General features: G+C 38.0%; 1 protein-coding gene across 1 annotated transcript; it reads left to right on the top strand.

Moving 5' to 3' along the window:
- The first annotated feature begins 4596 nt into the window (after positions 1-4596).
- LOC140144161 (uncharacterized) lies at positions 4597-5481 on the top strand. Its single transcript, XM_072165989.1, has one exon. The coding sequence runs from the start codon at positions 4597-4599 to the stop codon at positions 5479-5481; it is 885 nt and encodes a 294-aa protein (XP_072022090.1).
- The last annotated feature ends 14672 nt before the right edge of the window (positions 5482-20153 follow it).

Raw genomic sequence — 20153 nt, 5'->3', positions numbered from 1 at the left:
TCTCTCCACCTATGACTCGGTGAAGACGATGCTGGAAGCAGATTATCCAGGAAAGCAGATTGTCTTCTGTAAGGACTTCGCGTTTGCCTTGAGAGAGCGCTATTCCATGATACCCGACGGATACCGCCATACGTTTTTAATCCGTGATCCGAGAAAGGTGTTCTCGTCCACGCAGAAGCTATATGTCAAACTTTTTCAAGATGATTCCTTTCAATACCACGAGCTTCCTCCGTATTTGAACCCACCAAAGCTTGCCTTTGGTGAACTATACGAGTTATATCAGCATGTACAGTCTCATGGTCTTGAAAAACACCCAATTATCATAGACGCAGACGACCTCCAAAGAGATCCCGGATCTGTTCTTTCCCAATATTGTGAAGCTGTTGGGATTCCATACTCAGATGATCTTCTGGAATGGGAAGCAGGGGATAGTGTGGCGGATACGTGGAAGCTAGCCAACATCTTGGAGCTAGCGAAACTAGAAGAAAAGGGACCTTATGATACAGCGTTTAGCAGCTCTCATTTCTTTCCGCCTAGCGATCCACCAAAACGAGATGAAATTGATGATGATCTATTGCCTTTGATAGATAAAGCCATGGTATTTTACGACTCCATGTATGCTGCACGAATAAAACCATAAAATGGACATTAAACATTATTTATTTAAATATCTTTTGTTATTTCTAAACCAGGTTTCTAACTTACGAGTAACTTATTGCTCAATTGACCTGGACCTTAATTATTCTGGGTCATGCTCAAGCGACGCATGGTGATATAATTAATCATTTTGAAATGGTTTTATGATATAAAATAAGTTGAATTTTCTAATGCATTTTGCACTAACATGACTAATTCAGGACTTGATACAATGTCAGACTTAAGGTTAGCAGCTATTTTAAACTGTTGCAATTTGGTAGTTCACAGCATCTTGCGAATGGTAGTGAGCTTTGGCAAAAATGGCATTGATCGTTTCATAGCGAGTGTGTAGAAGAATTCAAAGATCACAGATATACTTTTGTAGGTCCTGTGGAGGCTGTGGTTCTTGGGTTATGTTGTCAAGAGGACTGAAACAACAAAACTTTGTAAAACGTACATCTCTCATTTACAACGATAAATCAATCAAGTTTTCAAAGTATATGATTTGTAGAATGAACTTTTGCAAACATCAAAGTGTTATTTTTCAATTATATTGATTTAGATAATGAAAATCGATATTTTGGCTGCTTCGACCGCGTCTAACCAAGCAACCAACAGGTAGGTGCTTCTGTAGTAGTATTCTCTCCACAGTCGTCTCAAAATGTCTTTGTTTCATTGACGGTCATAGATGAACCTTTTCTTGGGCCAGAAAGTCTCCGAAACGAATATTTAACGCCATGTTGGACAAAGCTTCAACAATGCCATCAAGTAAAGTGACGTAAGTCTCTCATGATTGCGTGATTAAAACCCGCATTATCTTCGCGCTGAATTCAAATCAATACAACTTTTAAATTTGGGTTAAAAAAAATACTGATGTGTTGTTAATATTAAACGAAATTAGGCGTATGGGATATCAAAATGCGAGTATATAAAGCACCATTCTTTCTATACACCTATCCGACTTCGCCATTACTGCGGTGTCCCCGATGTAAAACTGCGGTGTCCCGAGGTCGGGGGTTCTATCCATTATTTATTGTGTGCTATACAGAATTGTACCCGGGAATTGTACACAACAGTGATATTCAATACACAATCATGAGTATTGAATTACGAATTAAATCTCCGCTCTGGTACATCTGTGTTGCCGTCAATAGAGGGCCAAATACAGTAAACGCTTCTCGGATTGGTGTATATTAAAATATTCTGGCGTATTTGTAACGGCGCGGCTGCGGTACTTTTTGTGCGATCTTTAGAAAGCTATGAGATTTTATGCCTCCATTTATGCTGCACGCATAAAACCAGAATAAGGGCATTACACATCATTGCGACACAGAATCCCATATTAACACTCTCTTCACCCGGGTTTCGACTGCAGATGATGAGTTTTAAATTCAATAAAAGAATTTTTAAAAATCAGAATTGTAAGTGTTCATGACCAAATTTGGAATCAGCATGAAAAATGCATTAAAAGGAGTACAAATAAACCTAGTTCTTATTAAGATAGCTCATGATATTTTGAGAAAATATCTCAAAACTTGGAGATATGTTGAAGCCATTGGCTAGCGCAGAGCCCTTATAATTGAAGACCGAACTATACCAATTTTCTTTATAGGCATATAACCTGACATTTAAACATTTTCTGGTCATCTTTTCTAACCTTTTGCGAATAATTTCGAAACGTTTGTGTTTGCTGGGTACGCTACAGAATCTCTTAAACAATTTGGCATAGTTTACCAACGTTTTAGATGATAGAAGTAATAACTTATTCATCTATTGATACTCGTGCAACAAATCATATGCGTAGATAATCTAGGCCAGTTCGACACCAGAGAAGATATATTACACTTCCCAGAATCCTTTGCAACATGATAACTCATGTCATATCATGACACTTCTCATCACTTTGTACAGGTTCCCTTTGTTTTTATTTTGAGAATAGACTGGCTAAATATGGGTCGATAGTCATGATATAAATATAATTTGCAACCTCTAGATGAGGTACCTTTGGTCACTATCGACCCATGTTATACTAGATAGCAAATCGGTTCAGAAAATGGGAAAAATGCATTGTGGGAAGTGTAAGATATCTCCTCTGGTTCGACACCAATAAGCTATTCCAGTTGAAACCCATACACCTCCTATGGAAGACATGATCTTAATCTTCCACACAGGGAGTGTGAATTTCAAATGGGGGTTATCTACACCCCCTGTGTGTGAGATAAGCCCGATGTGACCAGAACCAGCATACGGTCAAGTTCAATGATACTTAGCCACCATATCTGGCCAATGTCCATTATATACCAAGGATTTCGAGATAAAAGGCTAACAAAATTCAAGCTGGACTTTATTCTGTGATGAACCTCTCGCCGCTGTGTTGGCTGCCTGATAAAGACGAGTAGCAGTCAGGAGTCCTATATTTGTTGCTTTTCGTAAAAACAGTAAGTAAATTGTTAATCATCTCGGGGTACGGGCCGGGGGGCACTCAACACAAATGACCATACGGGTATGCTCCCCGGAAAGACCCCCCTTTGGGGTTTCGCAGCTCGAAAGACCCCTATATTTGACCAAAATAAAGCTCCGAAAGACCCTTGATTTTGATAATTTCAGCTCTAAAAGACCCAAAAATTGCTCATTCTTCATATTTCTTGTTTTTTCAGGCGATTTTCAACCAAAAAGCCAAGAAAGACCCATGATTTTGACTTTTCGCAGCTCCAAAAGACCCCATTTTACCGGTACGCCGTCAGCTCCCAAAGACCCACCACCTCAAAATTCCGGGGGAGCATACCCACCAAAATTTTTGATGTGCTTCGGGGGTACGGGTTATCATGAAATAGTTTCATTGTAGGGCTGCGGAGGGGGGAGTAGGCCCCCTTCTTGAATTATTTTTGACGGACGTGTGAGGCTCGTGCTGTCGATCTACCGTATTACATCTTTCTAAGGGTAATTTTGACGATGTAGCTAGGGACCCATTATCTTGTTAGTCAGTCTAAGGACTTTTATTTATTAATATAACGTCCATGGTAATAACATTATAGCCAGGGCCGGATTTACCTTTTTGGGGGCATTGGGCCAGGCAAAAATTTGGAGACCCCAAACTCACCAATTGGCCAAGTTTTGCTTACATAAGATCTACAGTGGTGGTGGATGCATTAAAATTTAGAGGGGGTATGAGCATATTTTGCTCCTATTTCAATAGGTTTTAGCTATCAAAATTGTGCAATTTTACCCTATTTTGGCCCAAACATAGTGTTTTTTCGGCTAAAAGGAAGATGCATATGGCAATTTTGTGGGACCGGTTCAATCTGCCCCAATGTGAAATCCGGCCCTGGTTAAGCTAGGGACCCATCATATCTATGGATTTTTGTTACTATATAGATAATTATAACGTCAATAATGTTACCGATTGTACATTCGTAGCATTATAAATTAAAAGAGACCCATGCATGTCTGAACATTGTTTTCAATCAATCCCCCTCTAAGGGTTTCTCGCAAAAAAAAGCAAAAAACTAACAAAACAAAACAAAAAAACAAACAAACAAAAACTTTAATGGCCGAACATCACCATTCATTTAAATATTTTTCTGTGGTATTCTGAGTGACTGAAATTAACCCAATATTGATATAAAATTGGATCTATTGAGCCCTTATTTATCATGTTTATTGGTCGAGCTATGAGTTGTAAGATATTGGACGAGCCGTATAGCCGAGTCCAATATTTTAAAACTCATATCGAGACCAAAAATATTGGACGTAAAGCATCCAATTTTACCATTACTATGTTTTGGATCCAATATTTTCACACACTTGGATTCATCAAAACATAATAATGCTCGAAACTGAACCTTCTAGGTCAAGATCATTAACCTTTTCGTCAAGTTTTTATAAGTATTTAAAAATGGTTTTATATTCATTAACTTGTGTTTTGTACATGCATTTTAAACTAATGCAGGACTTGATACGATGTCTGACTCAACCCAAGCAACCAACAGGGTGCTCCTATGGACTGTAAATCGTAGCCTCTCCACAGTCTTTACAAAATGTCTCAGTTTCGTTGACGGTATCCAAATCATAAATGAACCCTTTAACATTGCTAACTGTTGTGGTCCAGAAAGACTCCGAGACGATGGCTCAAAGATGCAAGCCATATTTGACGCCATGTTGGCCAAAGCTTCAACAATGTCATCGAATGGATATGACGTAAGTCTCTCCTCCTATGATTGGGTGAAAAAGATGCTGGAAGCAGATTATCCAGGAAAGCAGATTGTCTTCTGTAAAGACTTCGCGTTTGCCCTGCGAGAGCGCTATTCTTTGATACCAGAAGGCTACCACCATACGTTTTTAATCCGTGATCCGAGAAAGATGTATTCGTCCGCCAAGAAGCTATGTGCCAAACTTCTTCAAGATGATTCCGTTCAATACCACGAGCTCCCGCCCTATTTGAACCCACCAAAACATGCCTTTGGTGAACTATACGAGTTGTATCAGTATGTACAATCTCATGAACTTGAAAAAGTCCCGATTATCATAGATGCAGACGACCTCCAAAGACATCCTGGATCTATTCTTTCCCAATATTGTGAAGCTGTTGGCATCCCATACTCAGATGATCTTCTGGAATGGGAAGCAGGTGCTGGAGTGGTTGATACATGGCAGCTAGCCGATATCTTGGAGCAAGCGAATAAACTAGAAGAAGGAGGGTTTTATGATACAGCGTTTAGCAGCACTCATTTCTTTCCGCCTAGCGATCCACCAACACGAGATGAAATTGATGATGATCTATTGCCCGTGATAGATAAAGCCATGGTATTTTACGACTCCATGTATGCCGGACGTATAAAACCATAAGGGCATTATACATCACTACGGTGGAAATCCTTAATATAATAATTTCGTGATCCTATCACCCTCTTTTTATGACATTTTGTCAGTAGATATTCACGAAAAAACCCTTCCCAGCATTCGCAAAATGTTAGACAAGGTTGCCAGAAAACGTTTAAATGTCGGCTTATATAGGCCTAAAGGGTTTATAAAGGGTATAAAACGTTTCATAACATTCAAAAACATTTTTGATAACTTACAGCAAACATTCTAACAGTAACATATTGTTATTAAGTGTTGACAAAATATTTGGCAAAAAATGTTTGAAGTAAATATTTTTCAATAACATTTTTGAAAAGATTAAAAAAATATTTTTACAATGTGTTTTTTTAAAAATACAAAATGAACATTTTTAACCCGACATTTAATGGTACTAAAATGTTTTTACCAAAACCATAAACCCAAAATATAATCTGTTTATATTCTGTTTGCTGGGTTATTCCCAAAATTTCAGTTGATTCCAATTGAAGCTGTAGATCACGAAATATCCTTTTAACTGTCTTACAGACTGATGCATCATTACGCTATAGCTCCCTTAAACACTTTTTCATATTTTACAAACGTTTTAGCTGAAAACAGGATAATAAATGTTTCCAGCATCACACTTTTTACTAGACTTCTCCGTAGTCCACTTGCCCATTGGGCATACTCTTTATTAAAACTCTGATTTAATTAATGTGTGCACAATTGATAGATTTTCACGTCTGATCTGATCTTTTTAGTCACCGTACTCCCTCTGTTTGTTGGCTTCCCAAGTGGACTACTTACTTTGCATTGCGGTTAACATGTTTAACACGGTTGTCTATGGATGAGATTGTCGGATTTCTGGCCTACTAAAATTGGCCATGATGTAATGCGTCTTTAAATGAATCTAGCTTGTGATTGGTCGCCCAGATCTCGTTATGGTTTAAATCCTCCGGGCACGAGCCATTACCATTGATAACTACATCGTACTGTGCGGCGCTTTGTGTACTAGGTGTATGAGCGCGTCTTGTACGTGCTTGCGGTTAAATATGTTTTAACATGTTTAAAAATTGGATTGATAAACAAGTATGATTGACAGTGTGTGTTCACAGTGTGTGTTAGGGACTAAGTCCCCGGGCAAAGTCCGGCTCAACATGCAAAGTACATAGTCGATTTTTAACTCGGGCTTTCGCGATTATTAAACGGGTTGATTCTAAAATCAGATTTGTTCAGTATTGAAGTGTCATTATTATATATTGCATTCAATAATATTATAAGCCTTTACTGTTACTGTCACTAATATATATAGGCCTATAAACTTTTTCATTTAGTAGTATTTAATTTTGGTGTAATAAATATCAGTATGATTTCGAGTTCAACTGAATGTGTTCATCATGATTAATAACATATTTTTATCAGGTTTGGTTTGTGATTGTCAAATCCAAGGATACTCACATAATTTAGACTTTCGCCATCTTGGCTCCTGGCTTCTTCAGAATGACCACTGGTGATCCACTTTTCCCGCGGGATTGACCGCTGCTTCCGGCGATTTTCGCATCCCTCGGTTGCTGAGTTCTTATGAGTGGATCGTATACGTGATCAAGAGAGTAACTGCCGATGTCCCGGTTGACTGTTTTATCCCCCCCCCCCGTCTTCTGATCCAAATTGCTTCTCTTGTTTGCTGGTTTCCATCTTTCTCGAGAAGTTTAGGCTCTTCCCAGTTTATGACATGATTTTCTATGGCAATGTGGTCGGTTATTGCCGATTTGTTAAGTTCGGTTGTTGACACAGATCTATTCTTTCTTGTGTGTTTCCTATACCAGCGACTTTTTCAGCGTCTTTCTGATGTTCTTTGAGTCTCACTCCAAACAGACGTCCCGTCTCGCCAATATAGGACTTGTCACATCTTTTACACTCAATTTCATACACTACTCCACTGGTCTTGGTGGTATCGACTTTATCCTTTGGGTGTACAAGTAACCTTTTCAACGTGTTGTGTGGCTTCATGGCGACAGGAATCTTATGTTTTCGGAAGATCCTCTGGAGTTTCTCTGATAGGCCTTCTACATAAGGGATAATTACCATGCCTTTAGTTTCTGTGTCCTGATTGGTGTTCTTCCACTCTCTTTTGGTCTTGTCCAAATCTGCTTTTGCTTCCACCTGTTGTTTTGCTTTGTCAAACGCCCACTTAGGGTATCCACAACTGTACACTGCCTTCTTAATTCTACTCTCCTCCTCTTCCTTGTCTTTGTCTTCTGTAACGATGGTATGCATTCTGTCTAGTAAAGTTCTGACGACGCCGAATCAAAGTTCAAGTACTGATCGGTATGGGTTTTCTTTCTGTAGACCAAAAGTTTAACACTACCTTCCTCCTTTCTTACAATGAGTGTGTCTAAGAATGGGATCTTGCCATTTTGCTCTTCCTCGTAAGTGAACTTAATGTTGCCCGTGGTGTCTACTCCGTTCAGGTGTTCTGTAAGTTGTTCTGTTGTGTCTTTCTTGATGATTTCCAACACGTCATCGACATAACGACGCCATAGACGGGGTTTGCATTCCAATGGTGCGGTGGCGATGGCCTTCTTCTCCAACCATTCCATGAACAGATTAGCTATTATTTGCACTAACGGGACTACTTATTGCAGCGCCGAATCTTCGCCGGTAGATCACCACTCTGAACGTGAAGTAAGTGGTTGTTAATATGAATTCTAGTAGATCCATGATGTCATTGACTGTTAAAAGTGTCCTATTTTTCAATGTTGTGTCCTCTTCAAGTCTCTCTCTTATGATTTCCATTGTCTCCTGAATTGGTGTATTTGTGAACAACGAAACTACATCGTGCCTGTTAAATATTTCATCTTCCTCTACGAGTACTCCATGCGAAAATCGCCGGAAGCAGCGGTCAATCCCGCGGGAAAAGTGGATCACCAGTGGTCATTCTGAAGAACAGAAGATGATGCAAGTCGCAACAGGTGATTTGCAAATCGCACCGTAAATGGTATCTTGGGTAGATAAAAAACAAACAAACAAACACTAAACAGACAAACAAACATGAAATATAACAAAAATATACCGAATGATCTTTCTCGGCATTCGGCCTATATGCCAAGCTATAAGAAAAAAGGGGGCAAAAAAGAGTTAAAAATAGAAAAACAGTCAGATGCGGAAAGTGATGAGTCTGTAATTTCGCTTTAAACTTTCAGATCGGAACTAATTTATTAGAAAGAAAACATTCGCCGCTACATGATGAAGTACAAATTTAGAGAAAATAATGTGAAACATTACTTCTAGTGTAGAAAGATGCAATGAATCGGGATGAGATTCTAAATGCTATTTAGGCCCGCAATGCTATCTTCAGAAGATAGCCGTTTGCGGGCGCGTTCCGAGAAAATGATGCAGATCGTAAATGATGCATGCCGTAAGTGGGCTCGCGCGTGTTCACAGAAGATGATGCATGTCGCAACTGGTGATTTGCAAATCGCACCGTAAATGGTATCTTGGGTAGATAAAAAACAAACAAACCAACAAACAGACAGACAGACAAACATGAAATGTAAAAAAAATATACCAAATGATCTTTCTCGGCATTCGGCCTATATGCCAAGCTATAAGAAAAAAGGGGGCAAAAAAAAGGTAAAAATAGAAAAACAGTCAGATGCGGAAAGTGATGAGTCTGTAATTTCGCTTTAAACTTTCAGATCGGAACTAATTTATTAGAAAGAAAACATTCGCCGCTACATGATGAAGTAAAAATTTAGAGAAAATAATGTGAAAAATTACTTCTAGAGTAGAAAGATGCAATGAATCGGGATGAGATTCTAAATGCTATTTAGGCCCGCAATGCTATCTTCAGAAGATAGCCGTTTGCAGGCGCGTTCCGAGAAAATGATGCAGATCGTAAATGATGCAAGCCGTAAGTGGGCTCGCGCGTGTTCACAGAAGATGATGCATGTCGCAACGGGTGATTTGCAAATCGCACCGTAAATGGTATCTTGGGTAGATAAAAACAAACAAACAAACAAACAAACAAACATGAAATATAAAAAATATACCAAATGATCTTTCTCGGCATTCGGCCTATATGCCAAGCTTTAAGAAAAAGGGGCAAAAAAGAGGTAAAATAGAAAAACAGTCAGATGCGGAAAGTGATGAGTCTGTAATTTCGCTTTAAACTTTCAGATCGGATTTAATAGAAAGAAAAATTCACCGCTACATGATGAAGTAAAATTTAGAGAAAATAATGTGAAACATTACTTCTAGAGTAGAAAGATGCAATGAATCGGGATGAGATTCTAAATGCTATTTATTTATTAGGCCCGCAATGCTATCTTCAGAAGATAGCCGTTTGCGGGCGCGTTCCGAGAAAATGATGCAGATCGTAAATGATGCATGCCGTAAGTGGGGTCGCGCGTGTTCACAGAAGATGATGCATGTCGCAACTGGTGATTTGCAAATCGCACCGTAAATGGTATCTTTGGTAGATAAAAAACAAACAAACAAACAAACAGACAGACAGACACACTTGAAATGTAAAAAATATATACCAAATGATTTTTCTCGGCATTCGGCCTATTTGCCAAGCTATAAAAGAGGTAAAAATAGAAAAACAGTCAGATGCGGAAAGTGATGAGTCTGTAATATCGCTTTAAACTTTCTGATCGGGACTGATGAATTAGAAAGAAAAAACTCGCCACTACATGATGAAGTAAAAGTTTAGAGAAAATAATGTAAAACATTACTTCTAGAGTAGAAAGATGCAATGAATCGGGATGAGATTCTAAATGCTATTTATTTATTAGGCCTGCAATGCTATCTTCAGAAGATAGCCTTTTACGGGCGCGTTCCGAGAAAATGATGCAGATCGTAAATGATGCATGCCGTAAGTGGGCTCGCGCGTGTTCACAGAAGATGATGCATGTCGCAACGGGTGATTTGCAAATCGCACCGTAAATGGTATCTTGGGTAGATAAAAAACAAACAAACAAACAAACATGAAATATAAAAAAATATACCAAATGATCTTTCTCGGCATTCGGCCTATATGCCAAGCTATAAGAAAAAGGGGCAAAAAAGAGGTAAAAATAGAAAAACAGTCAGATGCGGAAAGTGATGAGTCTGTAATTTCGCTTTAAACTTTCAGATCGGATCTAATAGAAAGAAAAAATTCACCGCTACATGATGAAGTAAAAATTTAGAGAAAATAATGTGAAACATTACTTCTAGAGTAGAAAGATGCAATGAATCGGGATGAGATTCTAAATGCTATTTATTTATTAGGCCCGCAATGCTATCTTCAGAAGATAGCCGTTTGCGGGCGCGTTCCGAGAAAATGATGCAGATCGTAAATGATGCATGCCGTAAGTGGGGTCGCGCGTGTTCACAGAAGATGATGCATGTCGCAACTGGTGATTTGCAAATCGCACCGTAAATAGTATCTTGGGTAGATAAAAAACAAACAAACAAACAAACAAACAGACAGACAGACAAACATGAAATGTAAAAAATATATACCAATTGATTTTTCTCGGCATTCGGCCTATTTGCCAAGCTATAAAAGAGGTAAAAATAGAAAAACAGTCAGATGCGGAAAGTGATGAGTCTGTAATATCGCTTTAAACTTTCTGATCGGGACTGACGAATTAGAAAGAAAAAACTCGCCGCTACATGATGAAGTAAAAGTTTAGAGAAAATAATGTAAAACATTACTTCTAGAGTAGAAAGATGCAATGAATCGGGATGAGATTCTAAATGCTATTTATTTATTAGGCCTGCAATGCTATCTTCAGAAGATAGCCTTTTACGGGCGCGTTCCGAGAAAATGATGCAGATCGTAAATGATGCATGCCGTAAGTGGGCTCGCGCGTGTTCACAGAAGACGATGCATGTCGCAACGGGTGATTTGCAAATCGCACCGTAAATGGTATCTTGGGTAGATAAAAAACAAACAAACAAACAAACATGAAATATAAAAAAAATATACCAAATGATCTTTCTCGGCATTCGGCCTATATGCCAAGCTATAAGAAAAAGGGGCAAAAAAGAGGTAAAAATAGAAAAACAGTCAGATGCGGAAAGTGATGAGTCTGTAATTTCGCTTTAAACTTTCAGATCGGATCTAATAGAAAGAAAAAATTCACCGCTACATGATGAAGTAAAAATTTAGAGAAAATAATGTGAAACATTACTTCTAGAGTAGAAAGATGCAATGAATCGGGATGAAATTCTAAATGCTATCTTCAGAAGATAGCCTTTTGCGGACGCGTTCCGAGAAAATGATGCAGATCGTAAATGATGCATGCCGTAAGTGGGGTCGCGCGTGTTCACAGAAGATGATGCATGTCGCAACTGGTGATTTGCAAATCGCACCGTAAATGGTATCTTGGGTAGATAAAAAACAAACAAACAAACAGACAAACATGAAATGTAAAAATATATACCAAATGATTTTTCTCGGCATTCGGCCTATTTTCCAAGCTATAAAAGAGGTAAAATAGAAAAACAGTCAGATGCGGAAAGTGATGAGTCTGTAATATCGCTTTAAACTTTCTGATCGGGACTGATGAATTAGAAAGAAAAAACTCGCCGCTACATGATGAAGTAAAAGTTTAGAGAAAATAATGTAAAACATTACTTCTAGAGTAGAAAGATGCAATGAATCGGGATGAGATTCTAAATGCTATTTATTTATTCGGCCCGCATTGCTATCTTCTGAAGATAACCGTTTGCGGGCGCGTTCCGAGAAAATGATGAAGATCGTAAATGATGCATGCCGTAAGTGGGCTCTCGCGTGTTCACAGAAGATGATGCATGTCGCAACGGGTGATTTGCAAATCGCACCGTAAATGGTATCTTGGGTAGATAAAAAACAAACAAACAAATAGACAGACAGACAAAGAAACATGAAACATAAAAAAATATACCAAATGATCTTTCTCGGCATTCGGCCTATATGCCAAGCTATAAGAAAAATGGGGGCAAAAAAGAGGTAAAAATAGAAAAACAGTTAGATGCGGAAAGTGATGAGTCTGTAATTTCGCTTTAAACTTTCAGATCAGAACAAATGTATTAGAAAGAAAAAATTCGCCGCTACATGATGAAGTAAAAATTTAGAGAAAATAATGTGAAACATTACTTCTAGAGTAGAAAGATGCAATGAATCGGGATGAGATTCTAAATGCTATCTTCAGAAGATAGCCTTTTGCGGACGCGTTCCGAGAAAATGATGCAGATCGTAAATGATGCATGCCGTAAGTGGGGTCGCGCGTGTTCACAGAAGATGATGCATGTCGCAACTGGTGATTTGCAAATCGCACCGTAAATGGTATCTTGGGTAGATAAAAACAAACAAACAAACAATCAAACAGACAGACAGACAAACAAACATGAAATGTAAAAAATATATACCAAATGATTTTTCTCGGCATTCGGCCTATTTGCCAAGCTATAAAAGAGGTAAAAATAGAAAAACAGTCAGATGTGGAAAGTGATGAGTCTGTAATATCGCTTTAAACTTTCTGATCGGGACTGATGAATTAGAAAGAAAAAACTCGCCGCTACATGATGAAGTAAAAGTTTAGAGAAAATAATGTAAAACATTACTTCTAGAGTAGAAAGATGCAATGAATCGGGATGAGATTCTAAATGCTATTTATTTATTCGGCCCGCATTGCTATCTTCTGAAGATAACCGTTTGCGGGCGCGTTCCGAGAAAATGATGCAGATCGTAAATGATGCATGCCGTAAGTGGGGTCGCGCGTGTTCACAGAAGATGATGCATGTCGCAACTGGTGATTTGCAAATCGCACCGTAAATGGTATCTTGGGTAGATAAATAACAAACAAACAAACAAACAAACAGACAGACAGACAAACATGAAATGTAAAAAATATATACCAAATGATTTTTCTCGGCATTCGGCCTATTTGCCAAGCTATAAAAGAGGTAAAAATAGAAAAACAGTCAGATGCGGAAAGTGATGAGTCTGTAATATCGCTTTAAACTTTCTGATCGGGACTGATGAATTAGAAAGAAAAAACTCGCCGCTACATGATGAAGTAAAAGTTTAGAGAAAATAATGTAAAACATTACTTCTAGAGTAGAAAGATGCAATGAATCGGGATGAGATTCTAAATGCTATTTATTTATTCGGCCCGCATTGCTATCTTCTGAAGATAACCGTTTGCGGGCGCGTTCCGAGAAAATGATGAAGATCGTAAATGATGCATGCCGTAAGTGGGCTCTCGCGTGTTTACAGAAGATGATGCATGTCGCAACGGGTGATTTGCAAATCGCACCGTAAATGGTATCTTGGGTAGATAAAAACAAACAAACAAATAGACAGACAGACAAAGAAACATGAAACATAAAAAAATATACCAAATGATCTTTCTCGGCATTCGGCCTATATGCCAAGCTATAAGAAAAATGGGGGCAAAAAAGAGGTAAAAATAGAAAAACAGTTAGATGCAGAAAGTGATGAGTCTGTAATTTCGCTTTAAACTTTCAGATCAGAACAAATGTATTAGAAAGAAAAAATTCGCCGCTACATGATGAAGTAAATACTGAGAGAAAATAATGTGAAACATTACTTCTAGAGTAGAAAGATGCAATGAATCGGGATGAGATTCTAAATGCTATCTTCAGAAGATAGCCTTTTGCGGACGCGTTCCGAGAAAATGATGCAGATCGTAAATGATGCATGCCGTAAGTGGGGTCGCGCGTGTTCACAGAAGATGATGCATGTCGCAACTGGTGATTTGCAAATCGCACCGTAAATGGTATCTTGGGTAGATAAAACAAACAAACAAACAATCAAACAGACAGACAGACAAACATGAAATGTAAAAAATATATACCAAATGATTTTTCTCGGCATTTGGCCTATTTGCCAAGCTATAAAAGAGGTAAAAATAGAAAAACAGTCAGATGCGGAAAGTGATGAGTCTGTAATATCGCTTTAAACTTTCTGATCGGGACTGATGAATTAGAAAGAAAAAAACTCGCCGCTACATGATGAAGTAAAAGTTTAGAGAAAATAATGTAAAACATTACTTCTAGAGTAGAAAGATGCAATGAATCGGGATGAGATTCTAAATGCTATTTATTTATTCGGCCCGCATTGCTATCTTCTGAAGATAACCGTTTGCGGGCGCGTTCCGAGAAAATGATGCAGATCGTAAATGATGCATGCCGTAAGTGGGGTCGCGCGTGTTCACAGAAGATGATGCATGTCGCAACTGGTGATTTGCAAATCGCACCGTAAATGGTATCTTGGGTAGATAAATAACAAACAAACAAACAAACAAACAGACAGACAGACAAACATGAAATGTAAAAAATATATACCAAATGATTTTTCTCGGCATTCGGCCTATTTGCCAAGCTATAAAAGAGGTAAAAATAGAAAAACAGTCCGATGCGGAAAGTGATGAGTCTGTAATTTCGCTTTAAACTTTCAGATCAGAACAAATGTATTAGAAAGAAAAAATTCGCCGCTACATGATGAAGTAAAAGTTTAGAGAAAATAATGTAAAACATTACTTCTAGAGTAGAAAGATGCAATGAATCGGGATGAGATTCTAAATGCTATCTTCAGAAGATAGCCTTTTGCGGACGCGTTCCGAGAAAATGATGCAGATCGTAAATGATGCATGCCGTAAGTGGGGTCGCGCGTGTTCACAGAAGATGATGCATGTCGCAACTGGTGATTTGCAAATCGCACCGTAAATGGTATCTTGGGTAGATAAAAAACAAACAAACAAACAATCAAACAGACAGACAGACAAACATGAAATGTAAAAAATATATACCAAATGATTTTTCTCGGCATTCGGCCTATTTGCCAAGCTATAAAAGAGGTAAAAATAGAAAAACAGTCAGATGCGGAAAGTGATGAGTCTGTAATATCGCTTTAAACTTTCTGATCGGGACTGATGAATTAGAAAGAAAAAACTCGCCGCTACATGATGAAGTAAAAGTTTAGAGAAAATAATGTAAAACATTACTTCTAGAGTAGAAAGATGCAATGAATCGGGATGAGATTCTAAATGCTATTTATTTATTCGGCCCGCATTGCTATCTTCTGAAGATAACCGTTTGCGGGCGCGTTCCGAGAAAATGATGCAGATCGTAAATGATGCATGCCGTAAGTGGGGTCGCGCGTGTTCACAGAAGATAATGCATGTCGCAACTGGTGATTTGCAAATCGCACCGTAAATGGTATCTTGGGTAGATAAATAACAAACAAACAAACAAACAAACAAACAGACAGACAGACAAACATGAAATGTAAAAAATATATACCAAATGATTTTTCTCGGCATTCGGCCTATTTGCCAAGCTATAAAAGAGGTAAAAATAGAAAAACAGTCCGATGCGGAAAGTGATGAGTCTGTAATATCGCTTTAAACTTTCTGATCGGGACTGATGAATTAGAAAGAAAAAACTCGCCGCTACATGATGAAGTAAAAGTTTAGAGAAAATAATGTAAAACATTACTTCTAGAGTAGAAAGATGCAATGAATCGGGATGAGATTCTAAATGCTATTTATTTATTCGGCCCGCATTGCTATCTTCTGAAGATAACCGTTTGCGGGCGCGTTCCGAGAAAATGATGAAGATCGTAAATGATGCATGCCGTAAGTGGGCTCTCGCGTGTTTACAGAAGATGATGCATGTCGCAACGGGTGATTTGCAAATCGCACCGTAAATGGTATCGTGGGGAGATAAAAACAAACAAACAAATAGACAGACAGACAAAGAAACATGAAACATAAAAAAATATACCAAATGATCTTTCTCGGCATTCGGCCTATATGCCAAGCTATAAGAAAAATGGGGGCAAAAAAGAGGTAAATATAGAAAAACAGTTAGATGCGGAAAGTGATGAGTCTGTAATTTCGCTTTAAACTTTCAGATCAGAACAAATGTATTAGAAAGAAAAATTCGCCGCTACATGATGAAGTAAAATTTAGAGAAAATAATGTGAAACATTACTTCTAGAGTAGAAAGATGCAATGAATCGGGATGAGATTCTAAATGCTATCTTCAGAAGATAGCCTTTTGCGGACGCGTTCCGAGAAAATGATGCAGATCGTAAATGATGCATGCCGTAAGTGGGGTCGCGCGTGTTCACAGAAGATGATGCATGTCGCAACTGGTGATTTGCAAATCGCACCGTAAATGGTATCTTGGGTAGATAAAAAACAAACAAACAAACAGACAAACATGAAATGTAAAAAATATATACCAAATGATTTTTCTCGGCATTCGGCCTATTTTCCAAGCTATAAAAGAGGTAAAAATAGAAAAACAGTCAGATGCGGAAAGTGATGAGTCTGTAATATCGCTTTAAACTTTCTGATCGGGACTGATGAATTAGAAAGAAAAAACTCGCCGCTACATGATGAAGTAAAAGTTTAGAGAAAATAATGTAAAACATTACTTCTAGAGTAGAAAGATGCAATGAATCGGGATGAGATTCTAAATGCTATTTATTTATTCGGCCCGCATTGCTATCTTCTGAAGATAACCGTTTGCAGGCGCGTTCCGAGAAAATGATGAAGATCGTAAATGATGCATGCCGTAAGTGGGCTCTCGCGTGTTCACAGAAGATGATGCATGTCGCAACGGGTGATTTGCAAATCGCACCGTAAATGGTATCTTAAGAAAAAAAAAAACAAACAAACAAATAGACAGACAGACAAAGAAACATGAAACATAAAAAATATACCAAATGATCTTTCTCGGCATTCGGCCTATATGCCAAGCTATAAGAAAAATGGGGGCAAAAAAGAGGTAAAAATAGAAAAACAGTTAGATGCGGAAAGTGATGAGTCTGTAATTTCGCTTGAAACTTTCAGATCAGAACAAATGTATTAGAAAAAAAAAAATTCGCCGCTACATGATGAAGTAAAAATTTAGAGAAAATAATGTGAAACATTACTTCTAGAGTAGAAAGATGCAATGAATCGGGATGAGATTCTAAATGCTATCTTCAGAAGATAGCCTTTTGCGGACGCGTTCCGAGAAAATGATGCAGATCGTAAATGATGCATGCCGTAAGTGGGGTCGCGCGTGTTCACAGAAGATGATGCATGTCGCAACTGGTGATTTGCAAATCGCACCGTAAATGGTATCTTGGGTAGATAAAAACAAACAAACAAACAATCAAACAGACAGACAGACAAACATGAAATGTAAAAAATATATACCAAATGATTTTTCTCGGCATTCGGCCTATTTGCCAAGCTATAAAAGAGGTAAAAATAGAAAAACAGTCAGATGCGGAAAGTGATGAGTCTGTAATATCGCTTTAAACTTTCTGATCGGGACTGATGAATTAGAAAGAAAAACTCGCCGCTACATGATGAAGTAAAAGTTTAGAGAAAATAATGTAAAACATTACTTCTAGAGTAGAAAGATGCAATGAATCGGGATGAGATTCTAAATGCTATTTATTTATTCGGCCCGCATTGCTATCTTCTGAAGATAACCGTTTGCGGGCGCGTTCCGAGAAAATGATGCAGATCGTAAATGATGCATGCCGTAAGTGGGGTCGCGCGTGTTCACAGAAGATGATGCATGTCGCAACTGGTGATTTGCAAATCGCACCGTAAATGGTATCTTGGGTAGATAAATAACAAACAAACAAACAAACAAACAGACAGACAGACAAACATGAAATGTAAAAAATATATACCAAATGATTTTCCTCGGCATTCGGCCTATTTGCCAAGCTATAAAAGAGGTAAAAATAGAAAAACAGTCAGATGCGGAAAGTGATGAGTCTGTAATATCGCTTTAAACTTTCTGATCGGGACTGATGAATTAGAAAGAAAAAACTCGCCGCTACATGATGAAGTAAAAGTTTAGAGAAAATAATGTAAAACATTACTTCTAGAGTAGAAAGATGCAATGAATCGGGATGAGATTCTAAATGCTATTTATTTATTCGGCCCGCATTGCTATCTTCTGAAGATAACCGTTTGCGGGCGCGTTCCGAGAAAATGATGAAGATCGTAAATGATGCATGCCGTAAGTGGGCTCTCGCGTGTTTACAGAAGATGATGCATGTCGCAACGGGTGATTTGCAAATCGCACCGTAAATGGTATCTTGGGTAGATAAAAACAAACAAACAAATAGACAGACAGACAAAGAAACATGAAACATAAAAAATATACCAAATGATCTTTCTCGGCATTCGGACTATATGCCAAGCTATAAGAAAAATGGGGGCAAAAAAGAGGTAAATATAGAAAAACAGTTAGATGCGGAAAGTGATGAGTCTGTAATTTCGCTTTAAACTTTCAGATCAGAACAAATGTATTAGAAAGAAAAAATTCGCCGCTACATGATGAAGTAAAATTTAGAGAAAATAATGTGAAACATTACTTCTAGAGTAGAAAGATGCAATGAATCGGGATGAGATTCTAAATGCTATCTTCAGAAGATAGCCTTTTGCGGACGCGTTCCGAGAAAATGATGCAGATCGTAAATGATGCATGCCGTAAGTGGGGTCGCGCGTGTTCACAGAAGATGATGCATGTCGCAACTGGTGATTTGCAAATCGCACCGTAAATGGTATCTTGGGTAGATAAAAAACAAACAAACAAACAATCAAACAGACAGACAGACAAACATGAAATGTAAAAAATATATACCAAATGATTTTTCTCGGCATTCGGCCTATTTGCCAAGCTATAAAAGAGGTAAAAATAGAAAAACAGTCAGATGCGGAAAGTGATGAGTCTGTAATATCGCTTTAAACTTTCTGATCGGGACTGATGAATTAGAAAGAAAAAACTCGCCGCTACATGATGAAGTAAAAGTTTAGAGAAAATAATGTAAAACATTACTTCTAGAGTAGAAAGATGCAATGAATCGGGATGAGATTCTAAATGCTATTTATTTATTCGGCCCGCATTGCTATCTTCTGAAGATAACCGTTTGCGGGCGCGTTCCGAGAAAATGATGAAGATCGTAAATGATGCATGCCGTAAGTGGGCTCTCGCGTGTTCACAGAAGATGATGCATGTCGCAACGGGTGATTTGCAAATCGCACCGTAAATGGTATCTTAGAAAAAAAAAAAACAAACAAACAAATAGACAGACAGACAAAGAAACAAGAAACATAAAAAATATACCAAATGATCTTTCTCGGCATTCGGCCTATATGCCAAGCTATAAGAAAAATGGGGGCAAAAAAGAGGTAAAATAGAAAAACAGTTAGATGCGGAAAGTGATGAGTCTGTAATTTCGCTTTAAACTTTCAGATCAGAACAAATGTATTAGAAAGAAAAAATTCGCCGCTACATGATGAAGTAAAAATTTAGAGAAAATAATGTGAAACATTACTTCTAGAGTAGAAAGATGCAATGAATCGGGATGAGATTCTAAATGCTATCTTCAGAAGATAGCCTTTGCGGACGCGTTCCGAGAAAATGATGCAGATCGTAAATGATGCATGCCGTAAGTGGGGTCGCGCGTGTTCACAGAAGATGATGCATGTCGCAACTGGTGATTTGCAAATCGCACCGTAAATGGTATCTTGGGTAGATAAAAAACAAACAAACAAACAGACAGACAGACAAACATGAAATGTAAAAAATATATACCAAATGATTTTACTCGGCATTCGGCCTATTTGCCAAGCTATAAAAGAGGTAAAAATAGAAAA

The sequence above is a fragment of the Amphiura filiformis genome, chromosome 2 (assembly GCF_039555335.1).
Source record: "Amphiura filiformis chromosome 2, Afil_fr2py, whole genome shotgun sequence".
Lineage (NCBI taxonomy): Eukaryota > Metazoa > Echinodermata > Ophiuroidea > Amphilepidida > Amphiuridae > Amphiura > Amphiura filiformis.
The sequence above is the reverse complement of the archived record's forward strand: the minus strand, read 5'-3'. Positions and strand labels throughout refer to the sequence as shown.